The 19,127-nt window shown below is 46.8% G+C and overlaps 1 protein-coding gene across 8 annotated transcripts in view; it reads left to right on the forward strand.

The window, feature by feature from the left end:
• LOC142572945 (alpha-(1,3)-fucosyltransferase C-like) overlaps nt 1-19,127 on the forward strand; it is a 45,485-nt gene that overhangs the window by 15,641 nt on the left and 10,717 nt on the right. For 2 of the 8 annotated variants that reach the window (XM_075682407.1, XM_075682404.1), the window contains exons 2-5: nt 3,250-3,305; nt 11,052-11,103; nt 12,166-12,435; nt 15,119-15,488. In XM_075682407.1, coding sequence (XP_075538522.1) covers nt 12,204-12,435; nt 15,119-15,488 — 602 coding nt within the window. In that variant the 5' untranslated portion in view covers nt 3,250-3,305; nt 11,052-11,103; nt 12,166-12,203. The remainder of the gene's footprint in view (nt 1-3,249; nt 3,306-11,051; nt 11,104-12,165; nt 12,436-15,118; nt 15,489-19,127) is intronic. The other 6 variants (XM_075682408.1, XM_075682406.1, XM_075682413.1 and 3 more) reach the window with 4 other exon arrangements.

Genomic DNA, 19,127 nt, shown 5'->3' on the forward strand with positions numbered 1-19,127 from the left:
TGAAGTAATGTAAATGACAAGCACGTGTCATTTCGTTATTGAGACCATATTGGAAAAGTGTTTGCAGAGGTGAAACGTGCGAAAGTGGCGAATGGGCGACATTAAAAACAAAAACGATTTGCTTTCACAAACACGGCGTAGGAAATACCCGGCTCATCCCAAGCAGTGCCATGCATAAAGTATGACGAAAACATCTGATTTCCAAGCATTCCTCCATTCCGGGGCCTTACTTCCTGCCTTTTAAGAGAAAAAATGCCCGGGCCGGTTTTCGTCACAACTTGGCGTCAGCCGACGTGATGGCACGCTACGTGCACAGATGTACCGGCTTCCAGCCTTACCATGCATGCTAGACGCTTGCAGAATGCCTTCTACTCGCACTTACGACAAATGCATCGGTGCTAAGCTTGTTTTCAGTCGTCCATAAGACGCAATTTCGAGTTACAAGCTCCTGGTTTTTGAGCTACTCGACGTTATCGTTGCGCATTCTGCCGGCGCAAGCAATTCACTCCCGTGGTATCACTCTTGGTAATCGCTCTTCGTGTTTTCGACAAGCGCGAGTACCAAAAGAAGTTAGGTATATGTTGCTGGGGGAGGGGGTTTAAAAAGCATCGCAAACTTGGCATGGTAGGACTCTGTCCACGCGAACCTAACCAACGTTAAACCAACTGCGCCACAGCGGCCGACCTGCGTTTCACTAACTGCGTCACAACGCCCCGTGTGGTCAGCGTGCCCAAAATATACCACAAATAAAGTACAGAAATTAGTTACAATAATATTGGGGCCCACAGAAAGTGTCACAAACATGTCGCAGTAGCATTCAGTACACGCCAAACTAACGAGCTTTTTTTCGCTAACTTCTTCACAACGCTCGGTACCGTGCCCTATAAGCCTAAATTGCTTGAAATACAGTGCAGACTGTCAAACAAAATTTATCACTTTGCTGGGGTCTAATCGCAGGAATGCCGTGTCAAAGTTCAGCAGGAATGTATCTATCGCGTGGCACATGCATCTGGCGTGTCATTGACTTGTCGCTAGGTAAGTAAAGAGAAATAAGTCGCAAAGTTTAAGTTAATTTATGAGCAGGACCTTTTAGCCTTACATGGAAAGAATAAAAAAGATAATACATTGTCTGTTAACTTCATTTCACATTTTTTTTTCGCTGCTCGTGTCAGCTAACGGCTGTTGCGAATACTAGCGGGAGGTATTTCCTGTCGGCAGTTTTTGCCGATTGTCCGCTCCTGTTGAAGTGCTTCCTCTATAGCTGTCTTGAGTGAAAACGGAGAAAGAGTCCATTTGTCAAACCACGCGCATGCGCATGCGCACTGATTAATGAGAGAGAAGGAATGGCGGAGGAAAACGCTAAGGGAGAGGGCAGTTCCTGAAACAAACAAAAAGAAACACCGTGGGGGGGGGGTGGCAGGGAGGGCATGCCCAACGCCCGCGGGAAGTTTTCCTGCTGCCTGCACAGACAAGCCTCGCCTCCATTGCAGGAACAGCAGCAACTGCGGATGCGGGAAGCACCACGCAATGCCGGCTCTTGGCTGAAAAAGAGACAAGTCATAAGGAAAAGGCAGGGAGCTTAACCAGGCTGAGCCCGCTAGGCTACCCTGCACCGGGGAAGGGGGAAAAGGGGCTGAAAGAAGGGAAGGAAGAAAGAGGGTCACAATTTGCACTGTTGAACACAAAAGCGTTCTTGGCTGAAAAAAAATGAGCGAGGAGCATGCAGCAGGACCGGCAAGAAATTTATGTTGTTTCAGCTATTGACTGGATATACGATTATGTCTGCCGAGCACGTACAGTTGAGGGAGTGCTCTTTGAGTTTGATATTGTTTTTAGAGGTGCGCTTGCTTAAAATAACCTTGGCGCCAGTGAGGTTAAACGCAATAGTTTGCATTTATAGTACTCTACACTTCGTCGACGTGCTGGGTGTTGATGCTGCGTTCCCCGAGGGCATCGTTGGCGCTGAGGTAGTTTCTTACAAGATTACCTATACTCCGTTATTGATTGTTCGGCGTAGGGCAGCGCGAATGTTTCTTGCTACGTTTCTTTCTTCAATTACCCGCCGTGGTTGTACAGTGGCTATGGTGTTGGGCTGCTGAGCACGAGGTCGCGGGATCGAATCCCGGCCACGGCGGCCGCATTTCGATGGGGGCGAAATGCGAAAACACCCGTGTGCTTAGATTTAGGTGCACGTTAAAGAACCCCAGGTGGTCGAAATTTCCGGAGTCCTCCACTACGGCGTGTCTTATAATCAGAAAGTGGTTTTGGCACGTAAAACCCCAAATATTATTATTTCTTCAATTGTGCTGAGCTGCGTTGAGCGTAGACTGAATCCAAGTCAGGACACCCGCGCTCGGTCGTGTTTCTTTGTTTCACGTACCACTGCGTACAGGCGTGCATACGTGTATTCTTGTATTTGACGCATATGTCACGCGGACGAGCATCGTGAGAACTTGCGAGCTTCACGAAGACACACCCGTGGAATTTGGTCGTCCTTTTCTAACGAGAGTAGCTCCAAAATATATGTACATATTGCGTCTCTGCTTCCTGCTCTTGCGAAATTGTGGCTTATGCTGCATTGCCGCGTCATATTTTTGGCATTCAAGGAAGCCAAGTTCACGAATCCAGTTGTGTAGCCACGAACATGTCTGATAAACATAAATGAGCTGTGCCCAGAAATCCACGCATGCTTTGAAAGTTTTGTACGCCGTTGAAATGTTTTAATAATATCGCGCGAGCATTGAACACGCGGCGTGTCGGCGGTATTGTAGCGATGAGGGCCGGCGGCTTCGGTGACAGTGTGCGTGGGAATACAAGGCGACTTCCAATTCGCATGCATTCCGTAGCGCTGTTCGCTTGAGGAGCGCCTCTAGCCGCTCGAAGGCCGATGACAAGCCGTGCGGTCGACGCTCACACGATGTTATTACAAAATTGCAAGTGTGTACCTGAAGGGTGCTTGTAATTTTGTTCGTCCTATCATAAATCCCTACTTGAATGCATCAATAGGAAGTAAAGCAGGTCAGGAGTTCCGCGAAACAATGCTTATCAAGAAAGAGGTCAGTGCATTGTATACAGTATCACTTCTTCTTTCTTTCTTTTTTTTTAGCCACGAAGCTTGGCGCCTTTCATAAGCTTTGGACAAGGCTTGCTATGCTAGAGCTGAAATTTCACCATAATGCAGCTTATTCCGCAAACTGAAAAACTGAGGCCTGAAGTTTTCTTCTTTCTGTCTGCTATACCTTCTTACAGAGTACTCTTTGGGATCAAGCGAGGCCATGACACAAGATAAGCGGTAAAACAACAAGGTAACCAAACTGCACTAAACCTCGAGCATCATATTATAGAAGCAGACTGTGAAGTTTCTGCATGATATATTTCTGCCTCGAGGTGCTTTCTTTGAGTGTCAAAATTAAACACAGCTTTCGCGTAGTACGAGTGCCCTGGGCAAAACAAAATTATTCCTGCAGTTGTCCAGCGCGACTTAACCAATCTTCAAAATATAGGCTAAAATGAATTTTTCGTCAACCGTGCCTGCAAACTCTATTGTAGAATAAACCAATTAATTTCTACTTTGACATTTATTCACCATCCTAGTTTATGCCAACATTATTGCTGGAACCAACATCACTCCTCAGTCTTCACGAAAAAAGGCACTTGTTTATGGTTTCATTGCAGTTATGTAGCACCAACATACCATGGTTGCTATCCACTTTCTTTTTGTATATACAGTAGGGTCCTAAAAGCGTGATATTACTGCCATGATTGAAACAGCAATAAGCCACGGCGTTTTGGTTCTAGTTGGCGCCGGTGGGTTGGTAGAAACATTGCATGTCGTTCTAAATGTATACCCGAACTTAGTTTGCCAATAAGACATGCTAATATTTACTGGTGCACTGTATCTCACCACCTGAGAATGAGACAGGTTAATTATTTCTTCCATTTATATACCTCGTCCACTTGTTTAGACTGCTTGCAGTCTTCTTTTTTGAGCTATGGTGACTTGTAATAAACTTAAGATGAAGCTTGAGCTCGGGCCCAACTCCAATGCGGCCTATTCAAATACACGTAAAACGCAAAAAACGTTTTTTGTGAGATAACCTCTGGACAAATTTTAATGAAATTCGCTGCATTTGGGAGAGAAAGCTAAATTGTAGGGATGGTTGGAAGCGGAATTTCGACTAAGGGCCTAAATTTAGCTTGAAGAATTTTCATAAATTCGGAAGTTTGAAAAAAAATGTAAGTACGAAGTTTACAAATTAATAGCTCTGCATCAAAAACAGATATCGCTGTTCTATAAACGGCATCCGTTAAATGATTGAAAGCGACAAATTCTTACGTGAATTTGTTACGCTGTGTGCAAAGGTCCTGCAAAAGCTGTATTTTCATATTGCTAAATTTTTGAGATTCGTATATAACGTATCAACTTTGTCCGCTTTAGATGTACTGTTAGATGCAATTCACTGAATTGGGGCATCATTTTTCATAGCGGTGCTACAGAGTTGTAAACTTGGTAGTTTCGTTTTCGGAAAATGTTTCATTTTTGTCAATTCTTAATAAAAAAAATTAAATAAGAAGTTGTAAACTAACAGTCACTAGATTTTAGGTTTTTCTTTTAAATGCAACAAGCCTTACCAAATTTGGTGCAGTGGTTGCCTAGAAAAATGAATTCCCCTTTTTACATGTATTTAGATAGGAGCACCCAAGCTAAAATTTCCTGTTAAAGGGTCCCTCAGCAGGTATGGCCATTTTGAACTGAAAAAGCGCACAGCCATACCATGCGCGCCAACGATCGCGTTTGCAAAGACTTACATTGCTACGCGCCGCGGAAAGCTCTGAAATTTCAATCCGAACGCCGTTTTGCCTTCTGCTCGCGGCCGCTGCGCTCCAAGCAGGACGGTGACGCACTCGCGTCAATGCGCCTACCTACTCGGGTCCGCAGTGTGACGTCGCTCGTGGTGTCACGCGACTTCGAGAATTATTCAAAGCACCATTCGTTATTTATGTGATCTGTTGCTTGAACTGACGAATCGAAGTTTGGAGAAATAATAAAACACACAAACGGAATGTCTGCGTGTTTTTTGTTCTACTTCGCACCGAAGCAAGAGAGATGTACTTCCGCTTCGTCTGCTTGTTCCCACGGTCGCACAGTCGCGTGCGCAGATACCGAAACTATGTCATTTTCTACCGTGTTGCAGCGCGTGATCGTGCTCTGCGATCCGCTTGTTCTGCCTCATTATTCGCGTAGCACTGCATTATACCGCTAGTCATGTGTCCTTGTGCACAGCACGCAAAATCGTGCGCTGCGCGAACGAGACAACAGCTCGCGCGCGACGCCATCAGCAAAAATGCGTAGCGCCGAAAAAAAAAAAGCAAGGAGAAAATCAAACGAAGGCAGCGCCCATGACGTGTGCGCCACGCGATCCTCGAGGTCCGGTATGGGGGAACGCAGGGAAGGAATTTCCCTTGCGGAAGGTAGACGAGGCGAGTGGAGATAGCGTCTTGATTGGCAGTGGAGCCCGCCTGCTGAAATCATGGGTTCGCGGCACTGACATATTTCTATCTCGGTTATTATTGAGCAAATTTGATTTTTTTTTTTTTGCGGCAGAATGCTCCCTAGAGGACATGCAACAACTTGCAGCGTATGCCCAAGAATCGCTGTAGGGCATCGTGAGGGGCCCCTTAAAGTAAGGGTTAATACACTTTTATGAGGGCATCAGCTGTCGCTTTGGTTTTAATGCCAGTGTTGCGATTTAGGGTGGCGTTAGGGCGAGGAATCCACCAAGCCCATCGAAGAATACGTTAGGTAGTAGGAATGAAGGAAAGATGGTTTATTCGCTTTGTTACGCGGCTCCAGTTACGGAAGCGCACCCCATGCATGAGGAAGTTAATCGTCCGAGTTCACATCAGGACCATCTGTCCCTCCTGCACGAAAAGTCTCCGCTTTTCGTACCGTCGTATTCACTAGGCGAGTTGACTATGGAATCTGAAGGCTGTCTAGCAGCAAATCACAATCGTCGAACCCGAGGCGATACCAAGCCCAGGCTATCACCGCACTCCGCAGTAACCTCGCCTCCGACGCCGGATGGCATGGAATATGCGACATAATAGCAACTGGCGAATCCAGGGTTTGTAACTTGAGGGGCTTAAAAATACGCCATCGTTGTTTGGTAGCATTTCATGTTGCCCCCCCCCCCCCCACCCTCATCATCAGTTCAGGTTGTCATATAGTGGTGGGTGTTGTGGTTTTTTGTGGACTCGTCAACAGTCGTTGTCCACGCTGCATTGACGTTTGGATAGGAGCTGATGGATGGGGGTGGGGGGGGGCGAGTTGCCTCGTGGGAAACGTCGAATTAACGCCTTTGTGGTGTTCAGACGTAGCACCAGTCACCTTTTTGATGGATTTAATTTTCTTTGTTCAGATGAAATGAGTACCTATTAAACTTTAAGGCAACCTGTAAACCAGAAAGAATCTGCAACAAATGTGACAAGAACACCTTCCGAGTAAGCGGGGTACTCTAATTACGATTAATAATAAATGCAGGAGTCTTATCTATGTCGAAAAGCACTGCTTCAGAATTGACAACAAAACTGCTAAAATTGCGATAAATCTAACGGCCTGCTGGTCCAAAGCTACAGACGTTTGTATTGTTTAGGGTAAAATGCAGTAAATGTGACGACATATTTTTGTGCAATGAAATTACATACGTAGGTATTTTTGTTCAAGAAATTGCAGTATATTTGACGGCACGTTATTGTAGTGCTGCGCAGTGAAATTATGGCCACCACTAGAATTTACTGGAAATGTAGTTGGAAGCCGATGCTGCCGGCCAAGGTTCAGTAAATACGACGGGGAGTTTTTACAGTTTAGCAGACAAAGAAATCTTAATTATGGGGTTTTACGTGCTAAAACCACTTTCTGATTACGAGACACGCCGTAGTGGGGACTCCGGAGATTTCAGTCACCTGGGGTTATTTAACGTGCACCTAAATCTATAAGCACACGGGTGTTTTCGCATTTCGCCCCCATCGAAATGCGGCCGCCGTGGCCGGGATTCGATCCCGCGACCTCGTGCTCAGCAGCCCAACACCATAGCCCTGAGGAACCACGGCAGGTAGTTTAGCAGACGTCAAACGCAGACGTCCCTAGGTGACGACACCGGAGGATGTGCACGGCACAAGCGCCCCCCCCCCCCCGCCCAATAAAGACAAAAAAAGATACAAGAAAATAGAGAAGCTCGCGCTCTGGACTTTCTGCAGAAAAACCCGGTAATGACACCAAAACTTCCTTGCGGCAAGCGTAGCGATAGTTTGGCACCTGCTCTAGCCCCCCGCATATTGTGGTTGCCTTCTCTGCGGCCGCTTCTAACGATAACATATATTTCTCACTTTCGGCGGCGCAAGACACGGTAACGTCCCGCAGCTCCCTACTATGCGCACCAAGATAACCACCACGTGACTGTGGGGTGTCGGGCACAGGGTTTCCTACAAGAATCAACAGAGGGAAATCTGGCGCTGCGATCGGTGAGCTACCATCGGTATGGTAGCTAATACTTGGATTTGAGTAATCTGTGCGCTTGTAGCTTCAAACGCCCCTGTGACTTCATTTATTACGTTTTATCTTCCTGAATTTGCAAGCAATCAGCTTTATCAACTCAGTAAGGCAATTCGTCTCTGCGGACGTGCGCATTGACACCGAACTGTTGAATTTCAAACACGATGTTGCGCAATAACCAATTTTCAACCCGCAAAGCCGTTTAGAGCCAGCAGGACCAAGTTTAGGATGCGTGTAATGCACAGCAATTCCATGTCGGCCATACACCACCATGTATAATTGTTGCTCCCATATACAGCGTGTCCCAGCTAACTTTGGCCAGAGTTTAAAAATATGCCGATGCACTCTAAGACGACGCGGCCAAATGCATGTTGCTGACTCTTGTATGTAGTAAGTCGCACTACTTTTTGTGTTCTGCCTAATCGTATAATTAGTCAAGATTAATTAACCAATTTCTGAAGCACCAAACTTAGGCAAAAAATCCAGTTAGAGAGTTGTAGAGTGCTTTGAGAAACGCCCGATTAGACAGCTTCCAACTTTCCACCTATTAGGTATTAGTGTTTTCCCGTTTATTGCAGATGCCAGCGAAATACAAGAAAAAAAAATACAACGTGACATACCTGCTTTCGCGTCGTGATTGCAGAGCTCTCGGACGTTTCTCGTATAAACGAACATAGCATCTAACAGGGTGTGCTGCCGCTAAAAAGCGACAGGGCAGTGACGCAAGCGTTGGCTGTGCGATTTACGCCACTGATGTGCTTCCCTCCAGCTGGTTCATGATGGCGATAAGCAGACGCAGCGACAGCACACCCGGCTAAATGCTATGTTCGTTTGCACGCGGAGCGTTTGGCAGTGCTGAAATGACGGCGCGCAGGCTAACCTGTCACGCGGTATTTTTTTTTATTGTTTTTCATTTCGCGGGTATCTGCAGTAAGCGGAATAACACTAATGCCTAATAGATAGAAAGTTAGAAAATGTTTAATCAGGCGTTTTGCTAAGCGCTCTACAACTTTCTCATAGGAATTTTTTGCCTAGCTTCGTTGCTTCCGAAGTTGGTTAATTAATCTTAAGTAATTATGCAATTAAAAGAGTATACACAAAAGTTGCGTGTCTTACTCCATACAGTAGTCAGCAACATGCATTTGATTGCGTCGTCTCATATTGCATTGACACATTTTTGAACTCTGGCGAAAGTTAGCTGGGACACCCTGTACGTATGCTAGCGCCCAAGTTCCTCATGGTAACGTTTGCAGGAAACTGTGCGGTGTAAGGCGCCTGCTCCACTACCTGGTGATATTTTGCAACCTCAGTGTGCTCAGACGCGACCGCGGAAGGGGCATCAAGGCTGGTGTACGTGCGGAACGTGCCTTATGCATTTCGCGAGAAGACGCAGCAAACGAACATTGAACGAGTAACTATTAGTTGCTACCCCTTTAAAAGCATAATTCATCCACGCCGGCTTCCCGCTCGAGTTTAACAGATAGCAGCCTGTTAGAGGAAGAAGCGAAATAATAACTATAGCCAGATGGGAGAAACTAAATAGTTCATAGTAGTGGCCGTCGAGTACGCAGTCGCGCACGAACGGCTCGTGACCACCTGTTTTCGGGAGCGGTTACTTGTCAGTAATCCCGATGAAGTTGTAAAGACCACTTGTCATCGGACTTCCAGCTGTCGTTTCGGTGTCACCTAGAACAACAGCTGTTTGCGGCACGTGCTGCCAACGAGCAAGGTTCCCGCACCGTTTTCCGCGACTCTCATTCAGTGGAAAACCGTAATTTAACAGCGCATACCGACTATCTAGGTCAAACATATATTGGGCGCACATGAAGCTGTTATTTGATTGCGGCCGATTTGGTCGTATTGCACCAAGCGTAGAATCATTCCCTTCCATGTAACACAGGAACCAAACAGCTCGTTTCATCGCCGCACATTGTTCCGATACACTGGTGTCGCGAATAAAACGTATCCAAATGAGCCGCAGACGAATAGAGAAAACAGAGCTAGCAGATAGGGGGGTTCGCCCTAAAAGTACCAGCGCGGCGAAGGCAAAGGCGAGCGGTAACATAAACGCGTGCTTTCGGCTAAAAATGTATTATACAAAGCGACCTTATTTTTACGCGAATTTCACGAGAGACCACATCCAACTGCACCAGTAAAAAAAACGGAGCACTAGTCAAAGATGGCGGGCACCTTCGAGAACGAAATCGTACTTCGATCTGAGTAATTGCTCACCAAATGTACGCCCTCCCCCCCCCCCCCCTCCACGACAGTTTTGTCCTTTATAGTTGCTGTTTTCGTTTCTCAGTCTGCGGTCGATCCCACCCGTCGGTAGGCGTCACAGAGTTGCGGAGTGGGACCTACCATTCCATTCCAACTCCATTCCGGAGAGTGCAGATCTCCTCATTTCTACTACTTTAACTCCTCGGAATGGCCAGCGTTGGATCAGTTTAGGCATTCCCATCGCGCGGCTGAACTGATCCAATGCACTCCTGCAATCAGAGCAAATGAAACGTTTTCTCAGTAATTACTCCCTTTGCTGCCCCCCCCCCCTTTGTATGCTTAGTAACTAAACGTATTTTCAAGCCTTAACAGCTTTACAAATATTGTTACGTACTATTTCTTTCTTGCGTAGTTACTACAATAACATTCCTTAAGGCAGGTCAAGCGTACAAAGACACGGACGGCGAAAAGACAAACAAAGCTATTATTTGTCGTCTTTTCGCCGTCGGTGTTTCCGTGCGCTTGACCTGCCTTAAGGAAAACGATGCCGTACCAACTAGCTAAGATCCAGACCCTTCTGCTATTATTGTACTATTCTAAAAGCGAAGCACGCTGTAACAAGCAACAATTTTTTTTCCAACACACCTCTCTGTCCTCCGGTTATCGCATTTTTTTTGGATACTCGACCGGGTGCGGAAGAACATGGCGCGCTTTCCAAATCCCCGTACACTGGCGCAGGGTGCGATCGTTAACGACGTCAATTTTGGCCTCTGCCCTTGTGTGGTATACGTCAAGGATACTCCTGGTTAATCGAGTCATTCTAGACAAGTAAAGTTGCTGTCTATAAATGTGCTTCAACTTTATAACAAATAAATGTATCCGTGTCTTCAGAAGTGTAGAACACTGAGTTGCTTATCATTACAATGGTCCAGGTAGTCCCCTATATGTCTATAGACGGCATTTAGACAAAGAAAATTAAGAAATTTAATAAACTGACCGAGTATAGTTTCATCTAATGGGAAAATTTACCGATTTGCGCTTCCTTTAGCTCTAGAAGACCACGCGTCGTCCCCTACATTCCAACTTCATTCCGGAATTTCAGGCTGCGATTCCATTCCCATTCCATCCGCACTTCTGGTTAAGTCATTCTGATCCCATTCAATTCGAAGTGTTTGAAAATGTGGAATGATTGTGGGATCAATCCAACTCCGCGATTGCCACTCCTCAACTCTGAGATGCCATGATGGAAATACTAAACATCATCCATTTCTTCTTTCAGAAGAGCGGCTTGTGGCAAATATTGGAACTATTCCTCCGAAAGAAAAATTAAGGCAAGTGTTTCTTTTTATGCTGAACAAGTCCCTCCTTCCTTAAGAACAGCGATTTTATTGATGCTGCAAAAAGTCCATGCTTTCTGATAAAAGTTCCGGGACAAAGTTCTAAAGAAATGTCTTACTGAACATACAGACTGATGGCTCTTGATTCGGTCAAAATCGTCCCTTCATGTTTCTACGCACAGCGGCCAGTGTTTCCAGAAGTCATGGAAGCAAGCAGGGAAGGCTTCGTTCAGAATGCTCCTCAGTATGTTAGTGACAGTATAGTCTCATATGGTGCCATTTCTTCATAACACTTCCCTCTCATCGATTATATCACACGGACAAACAAAAAGAAATCGCCCGACAACAGGCCGTATGAATATCGCGGGAGTGGTAGAACGGGGACATGGTGTTTTGCGAGATATTCTAGGGTTGATAAAGAAGGGCAGGGACTCGCATTGTCACGCAACATCAGTCACGGTTCCCGTCACGAAAAATCAGGAAGGCACCGCCGAATACCTTGGCACAAACATTTTAGCACGGTAATGTAGAAGTTTGTTTATTGTTTCTCTTTCAGGCAAATATATATGAAGCAACAAGCCGCTAGCATAAAAGCATATATGCGAACAACATAGTTCACATTGTTATCTGCTTTCGATGACCGTTGTTTCACTTGTTTAGGTGGAGGTGAACCGTTATCTTGCCATACTGGCCATGTCTTGCCTTTGTCGCTCCTTCTCAAGTTGGCACTATAGGCACCGACTTTCACCTCCTAAAATTACACTTAAAGGAAATGTGGGATCACTTCGGCCGATTTCCAAAAGGGAAGGAGGGGCATGTGTTTAGATATGTGTCCTGCTTCTTTTTAACCCTACACTTGTCGTCAACATGCTGATCTCGACAATTCTCATAATGGCGTTCGTCCTCATGACAAAGATAACAGTACAGCTACATGCGCCGTAACCGGGCGAGTGTCATGCGCTCAGGTTTCTACCTCGTTAGCTCAATGAAGCTTCGCACTGTTTCAATTCCGACACAGAGTTCGGTCAGCGTGTTCGTTCTTTCTTTCTTTCGTAGCAGCATCGCTTCCCGGTATCGACTCCCCACTGGAAACAATGCGGCCCCCACGGCTACGGACCACGATTGCTGTAACAGCGACGGTGTTGGTAATATACTACTCGCTGTGGGTCTACCATGGCAGTAAGCGCGACAAGTCAACGGCGGTACCTGAATCCTCCCCCAAGCAAGAATTGCCAGGGAAGCTTAGCAGTAAGCCCGAAGTTTCGACGACCACCACGACTACTTCAACGACCACCACGACTACTACGACGACCACAACGACAACAAGTAAGTATGTAGCTCTCGGTGCAACTAAACGCACTTTTATGCTGAGTATTCAGTGAAGAGTCACACAGAACTACCCGAAGGAACCAGGGGCTCCGGAGGAAACACAGCAGAAAAAATTATGCGGATCCCACACACTGTGGGAATCGACGTAAGCGGAGCTGTCTGTGCTATTCGCTTTCATTGACGATAGATACCGATGATTTTGACGGTGAATGTTTAATTTCTTCAACGTTCAGTCCTACACGAGAGTGGTGAGTTGATGTTACACTAACGTTGCGTGCACCACTGCTCTTTGTCTGCTAGTACACACAACGCAGAGTTTGCTTGCTTGAGGAATTGTTGTGTGCCATATGTCACAACCTCTTAGAGGCTTGAGCATTGTCATGGACTCACTTGGCACATCGCGTTGTGGCAGAAGTATTAAACTTGGATTGGACTATGGGGCTGTGCGTGCCAAAACCACACTCGGATTACGAGGCACGCCGTAGTGGCGGACTCTGGATTGTTTTGACACCATGGTGTTCTCTTACCGTGTCCCTAAATCTACGTGCAAGTTCGTTTTTTAGAGAAACATGGCTACATAGAAAATGCACGTGGAAGCCTACAGTAGGGGTGGGCCAACTGAAATTTAGGGATGGGCAAACTAAAGCTTGAGGGTGGGCCAAAATTAATTTGGGGATGGGCAACTTGACATTTGGGGGTGGGCCCATTTGAAAATTGGGGTAAGCGAACTTAAAATTGGGGGGTATGTTTATGCATACTTAGAGAACTCCAGTGTAGTTTCTGCGTACTTTTTTTTTTTTGCTGCATGCGCTATGGTTGATACGTACTGGATGAAAGTTTTGACGCATCTGAAACAGAAACACGTTGCAGAACACTCGGGGTGGTTTCCGCTCGCTACGCGCGATGGTCGTACAGCCACAGCGCGCGCAGCGAAAAAGTGTCCTCCGAGAGTTATGCTACGCTTGTCAGAAAATAATCTAAACGCGCGTCGCGGAAACCACGGGAGATTCCCGACAGAACATAGGCAAGTCGACCGCTTCGTCTTGTTGCAGCCATCGCGCGTAGCCATGCATAGAAAACGCCTTGTAGTTTGCAGACGCGATGCAAAGCAAACGCTCAGTGTCGTTGCAGCTGTCGCACGCAGCGAAAGGAAGCGCCCGCAGTGTTGTGTGACACCCCGTGTTTCTGTTGCGCGTCAAAATAATCATACCGTATACGCGGCAATCACATCGCGCACAGGAAAAAAAAAAGCGTGTCGTATCGTCGGAGAACAGAACGCGCAACGAATGAACCCTATTCCTATCAAAGCACGCGGCTTTTGTAGCAACCTTACGGTATTAGCTGGAGCTGGGAGAGCGCGTTTGTTATACTCCTGGTTTGTTAACTCTGTGCACTCCGGAAACGGCGTCATTGCCTTCGCGACAGTTGGCGTCTTTTTTCTTTTGCCCGTGAAATTGGCCATGCAGTTTAACATTAATGACCCAAAAGTGTGGCAACAGACTTCTACCGCACCAGTCACCACCCTGCCGAAAATGGACAATGTTGGTACATTTGAAACCTATTTGAAGGAGCTCTAAACGACGAGACAAGGAAAGACAACACAGCGACTCAGGCTAACAAGATTTTATTTGAAAGAACATATATACTAAAAAGCGATGAGGAAATTGTTAAAATTCTTTCACTGCGACGGCAAATGCTCAACGCATCGAGCAACCCGATCGCACAGTCATGTTCGATCGGGTTGCTCGATACGTTGAACATCTGCCATCAAAGTGAACTAATTTTAACTATTTGCGCATCGTTCTTACAGCGAAGGTGTTAGCCTCTAGCTGGTCGGGATTTTTCGTGGTTTTCTCACCCAAAATACGCCAGCTGGAAAAGGGCTTTGTGTTTCAGTTCCCGCTTAACAGAATTATCTTTTCTCGTATATACGATTTACAATCCAAAGGTATCATTTCTGTAGGTAGTATGTAAAACGTACTTTACGAGTTTTCCCACACATTTTACTTTGAGAAATTCCGTTAGTTCAATAACGCACTTGTACCAGGATTCAGGGCCTGAAAGAATGAGGAAGGATCTCCAGCAGCAGCCGGAAAAGGGCTGTGTTTCAGTTCCCGCGTAACAGAAATATGTTTTCTCGTATATTCGCATTACAATCTGAAGCTGTAATGTCTGCAGTTTGTGTGCAGGTCGTACTTCACGCATTTTCTGGCGCAATCTGCTTTTAAACATTAGTTGAATAAGGCATTTGTGCTTGGCGGACGGCCTAGCCGAATGAGGATGTATGCTGCACTTTCGCACATGTGCGTGCGTGCGTGACGTACGTCCGCTTGTGGTGGTGGCACTTGTGTGACGTCGTCTAAGTCGCGGTGGTGGTTGGAATTTGTCTAACGCCCGCACCGGCGTCACTGTATATCCACTTTCACAGGTTTTAATGGAGGCTGCTTTTCTTTATTATATCGGTTCCTTCAATTAAAAAATGGTTCTTAGTCTGCGCCTTTGTGTTGTTTTTCATCGTTCCGTCGTTTAGCGCTTCCGCAAATAAGTAAAGAAGGTAGCGCTTTAAAAAAATTGAATGTTAGGTGCACGTGATGTACACTGAGCTCCAACGTCTATCACTCAAAGTGATGTTACCTTCCCATGCGCCCATAGAAAAAGTAAGGATCGTTCCTTTCTACAGAAAGTCCACAAAGAAATGCCTGGACGCCCTTCTACCGCCGCAAGAGGCCCGATGGACAGCCAGATCTGCCGAGAATCCTCTTCTGGACGACCATTTACGGTTCCTGGTTTTCGGATCTCACGGAGGAGGGAGTGGCCGAACTCGAGTACAAGGGGTGTCCCGATCGGTGCTTTATCGCCAACGACCGGAGCACGCTGAATGTCAGTGACGCCGTTGTCTTCTACGGCCACGACCTAGAGCCGAAACGCTTGCCCGAAGAGCGGGCCCCTTTCCAGAAGTGGGTCTACTGGTCCCTCGAACCTCCGTGGCACTGTCCGGTGGCCTCGCTCAAAAATCTCACCAATACTATCAACTGGACCATGACTTACAGGTGGGTGCCGTTGTAAGAGTACCCTTTTTATTGTGTTAGCGTACTTACACTCTCAGGCAAAAGTACATCCTTTGGGGCGTATATCTGCCACACAACAATAATCGTCATCTGCCATGCTTGCGTTTTCTTTCTCGAAACGCCGCGCCCACTACTTTCCTGTCGGGAATGCTATGGCATGCTGATAACGCGCATGCCGTTCGTTACTGGGAAGTACCGGGTTCAGCGCGTTAAAGAAAGGAAATGCTGACAAGACGGATGACGATTATTGTTGTGTGGCAAAAGGGTGTAATTTTTCTTAAGAGTTTAGGGTACTTCATGGACTTTCCGGGGGTTATCTATCTATGCTTGTATCTATATGTTTAAACCGTGTGCCTGCCTACCTGGGTAGCGTATGGGGCCTTTGTGCTGAGGTAACACGGTTAGAAACCAACCGTCGGACCAACCTGGGTCACTATAATATGTGGCAATGTGTACATACGTGCTGCTCTTCAAGGAACCTTGTCACGCTGACATGGGGCACTGTATGTGCGAGACTGGGTGCCGCTGTTTGAAAGCTCGTCGAAGCCGACTTGGCGCACTGGTTAAGTGCCAATTGGTCTGGTGCTGCTATTCAATGAACCTCTTTGATGCCAACTTGGGTAACTGCGTATGCGCCACCAGGACTGTGCCCCTCTATAATGATGAAAAAGATCGCGTAAGGTTGTCCGACGCTTAGGGAGATAAACACCCTGTCACAAGGGTTTCTCAAGGACCACAACCTGCCACTTTAGCAGGCTGCGCCACGGATGCGCTGGGTTTGGGAAGTTCGTTAATGAACGTCTTTCACACCAACACTCGAGCGAGCAGCGCGATGAATGCACTGGGTAAGTGCCAATCTCCAATGAACCTCGCGCCGGCTTGGGTTACCGAGTATGTGCCAGTGAGTGTGTGGCAAGTGAGGAAACAATTCCCAGCGTTCGCAAGCACAGGTGAGCCACGCTTCTCATCTCAGAGGCCACGCGCGCACTTCTCGGCAGTGCCGCCAGATGGCGTGGCGTGTCCTGAAAGCGCAACAGATGAGCCCGGTTGCCGCATGAAGCGTTTCTCAGCATTCGCGCGCACCAGCGCTCCACGCATTTCCGAGGCCACGCGCATGCTACGGGCGGCGGCGCGTCATGGGGCCGAGTGTTCGTAGGAAAGTGTGAAAGAGGAGTTTCACTGCAGTACACACCTTATGAGTAACTCGTTTCGACGGTGGCAATTCGCTCTGTCGCTACACCGATTCAATGCTAACACATTACTGTCGACAGTCATCATGAGACGAGTTCCGCCGCTATCTTTTCGTAACCAAAGGGGTTTCTCACGTGCGAACGAGCGGCCCGCGATAACTAACAACTTCATAATTTCATAACTAACAAGTTCATAATTTAATTAGCTGTCGTACCATGAACGATGTTGCCGCGATTCATACCAAACCTCTTTGATGCCAACTTGGGTAACTGCGTATGCGCCACCAGGACTGTGCGCCTCTATAATGATGAAAAAGATCGCTTAAGGTTGTCCGACGCTTAGGGAGATAAACACCCTGTCACAAGGGTTTCTCAACGACCACAACCTGCCACTTTAGCAGGCTGCGCCACAGATGCGCTGGGTTTGGGAAGTTCGTTAATGAACGTCTTTCACACCAACACTCTAGCGAGCAGCGCGATGAATGCACTGGGTAAGTGCCAATCTCCAATGAATCTCCAATGAGCCAGTCCACGGTCAGTCCGCCACGGTCAGTCCGCCGCTGTGTAGAAACCTTCCGATATGATAAAGAGATGTCTTTCCGTTACCATTTAGGATACATGCCACCGACTGTGACAATTTGGGTAAAGAAAATAGCGATTTCTGTTTAGTAAGAAGTCCATGGCCGCTATTAAGGCCGATTAATGTGGTATGCGAGGTGCCAAACTGAGTTTACTATAAATGAGCCACACTGTTTTCTATGCAATCTTGAAACTAACTTATTTCGTGAAGCTTCTTAAGACAGTTGTAAATGGAAATGAGTTATAGACTTATAGGGATTGGTATTATTGAGCCTAATCGAGTGTTATGCTTTCTTGAGGGGTGTCTATCGCGCATGATCTGTATTGATGCTGCGAACTGCGCATATCACTTCACCTTTCGTTGTACCGATCTGAAGTAGCATTCTAGACGTGCCGCCAAGCATACGTCTCCACGAGTAAGTAAATAAGCCCCATCATTCCCTCATGTCGAAAACATTACGCATTTTCGAAATATTCGTGTGTTTGCAGTAATTAGCTCTACTTCTGTGGGATCAATTTCAGAACCATTTGCAGTACACGTACGTCTTAAGGTTCCTTACTTGTCCAAGTATGACGATGCAGATAGATTTCCTTTTTTGATGTGCTTGTTTCCTTGTTTGTGAAGCAGAATGTGACGAAGTGGCGGTTTCGTTGGATTGTATGTCTGTTTGTTTTTGCCGTGATTTTATATTGCTATTCCAATATGTGGCCGACCACGGCCTTTGAATAGAAGCCGATGAGGTCGTCAAAGTGCTTATGCAGCTTTTTTTCTCGGTCCTCCCCATGTACTCAGTCGACACATAAACAAAGTTTCAAACATTAGCACACTGCGGAGATGCTTTATTTACAAATCGTGAGACTGCAGCATCAGGTAAAGCAGAGTCTTCGAATGCAAAATTGAGAAATCACAAAATATCTTCTAAAAAGAAGCAGCATGTTGTAAATGCGTTTATTGGCAAGGTGATCGAGGAAGCACACAGAAATCGCAGGCAGTCAGGCATTTCTTCTTCTTCTTCGGCTCCGCTGCGCAGCGTAACATCTGTGTCTGGCGCAGACGAAGCTCGCCGAACGAGTTAGGAAACCGCATCATTGGTAGTGCTTGGTGCCGGAACCCTATGGTGGTAGGACTTCAGACGGCTGACGTGAACCACTAGTGTCATCCGCGACCAGCGATTATTGGAGGTCAGCTTTGCCATAACGTAGTTGTAGTCACTTAATCGGTTGAGTATCACGAATATTCCGCTACACATTGAGATAAACTTGCGATACAAGCATTTATTCCAGAGAGAGAGAGAGAGAGAGAGAGAGAGAAAAGCTTTATTTTCATGTTGCGCGGTGTGGTGGAAAGGCCCTCAGTCCAGAGCCTCGCTTGTGGCATTCTTCAGTGCAGCACTGATAAACGCCGCAAGGTACCGTTGGTCGTCGGCGCTGGCTGCTTCTGTCAGCCACCCGGCAAGGGGTTTAGGGGAAAGATTTGTAGGGGTAGGCAGGGGACGTAGGGTGATCCACAGGACCAGAGGATATGGGATGTGTTCGGGTGTTTGCCACATTATCGGCAGGGTGGGGAATGTTCAGGTAAGAGACCACGGATGAGGTGCGTTCGCGCTGGTGTAGGGAGTGTTTCCGTAGAGGTGTCCACAGTAAAACGTGATCGCCTGCAACGAAAGTGACAGGCATATGCCGGGCGTCATAGCGTGCCTTTGTTGAAACTTGCGAAGAGTGTTCTTTGGCGAGCAAGCCGACGCGCTTCTTCGGCACGACACAATGTCTGCGCAATGGATGTGTCTTCGTTCCGTGTGAATGGTAAAATTATGTACAAGAACGTTTCGGGACTGTGAGCGTAAAACAGACA

The sequence above is a fragment of the Dermacentor variabilis genome, chromosome 2, assembly GCF_050947875.1.
Source record: "Dermacentor variabilis isolate Ectoservices chromosome 2, ASM5094787v1, whole genome shotgun sequence".
Classification (NCBI taxonomy): Eukaryota; Metazoa; Arthropoda; class Arachnida; order Ixodida; family Ixodidae; genus Dermacentor; species Dermacentor variabilis.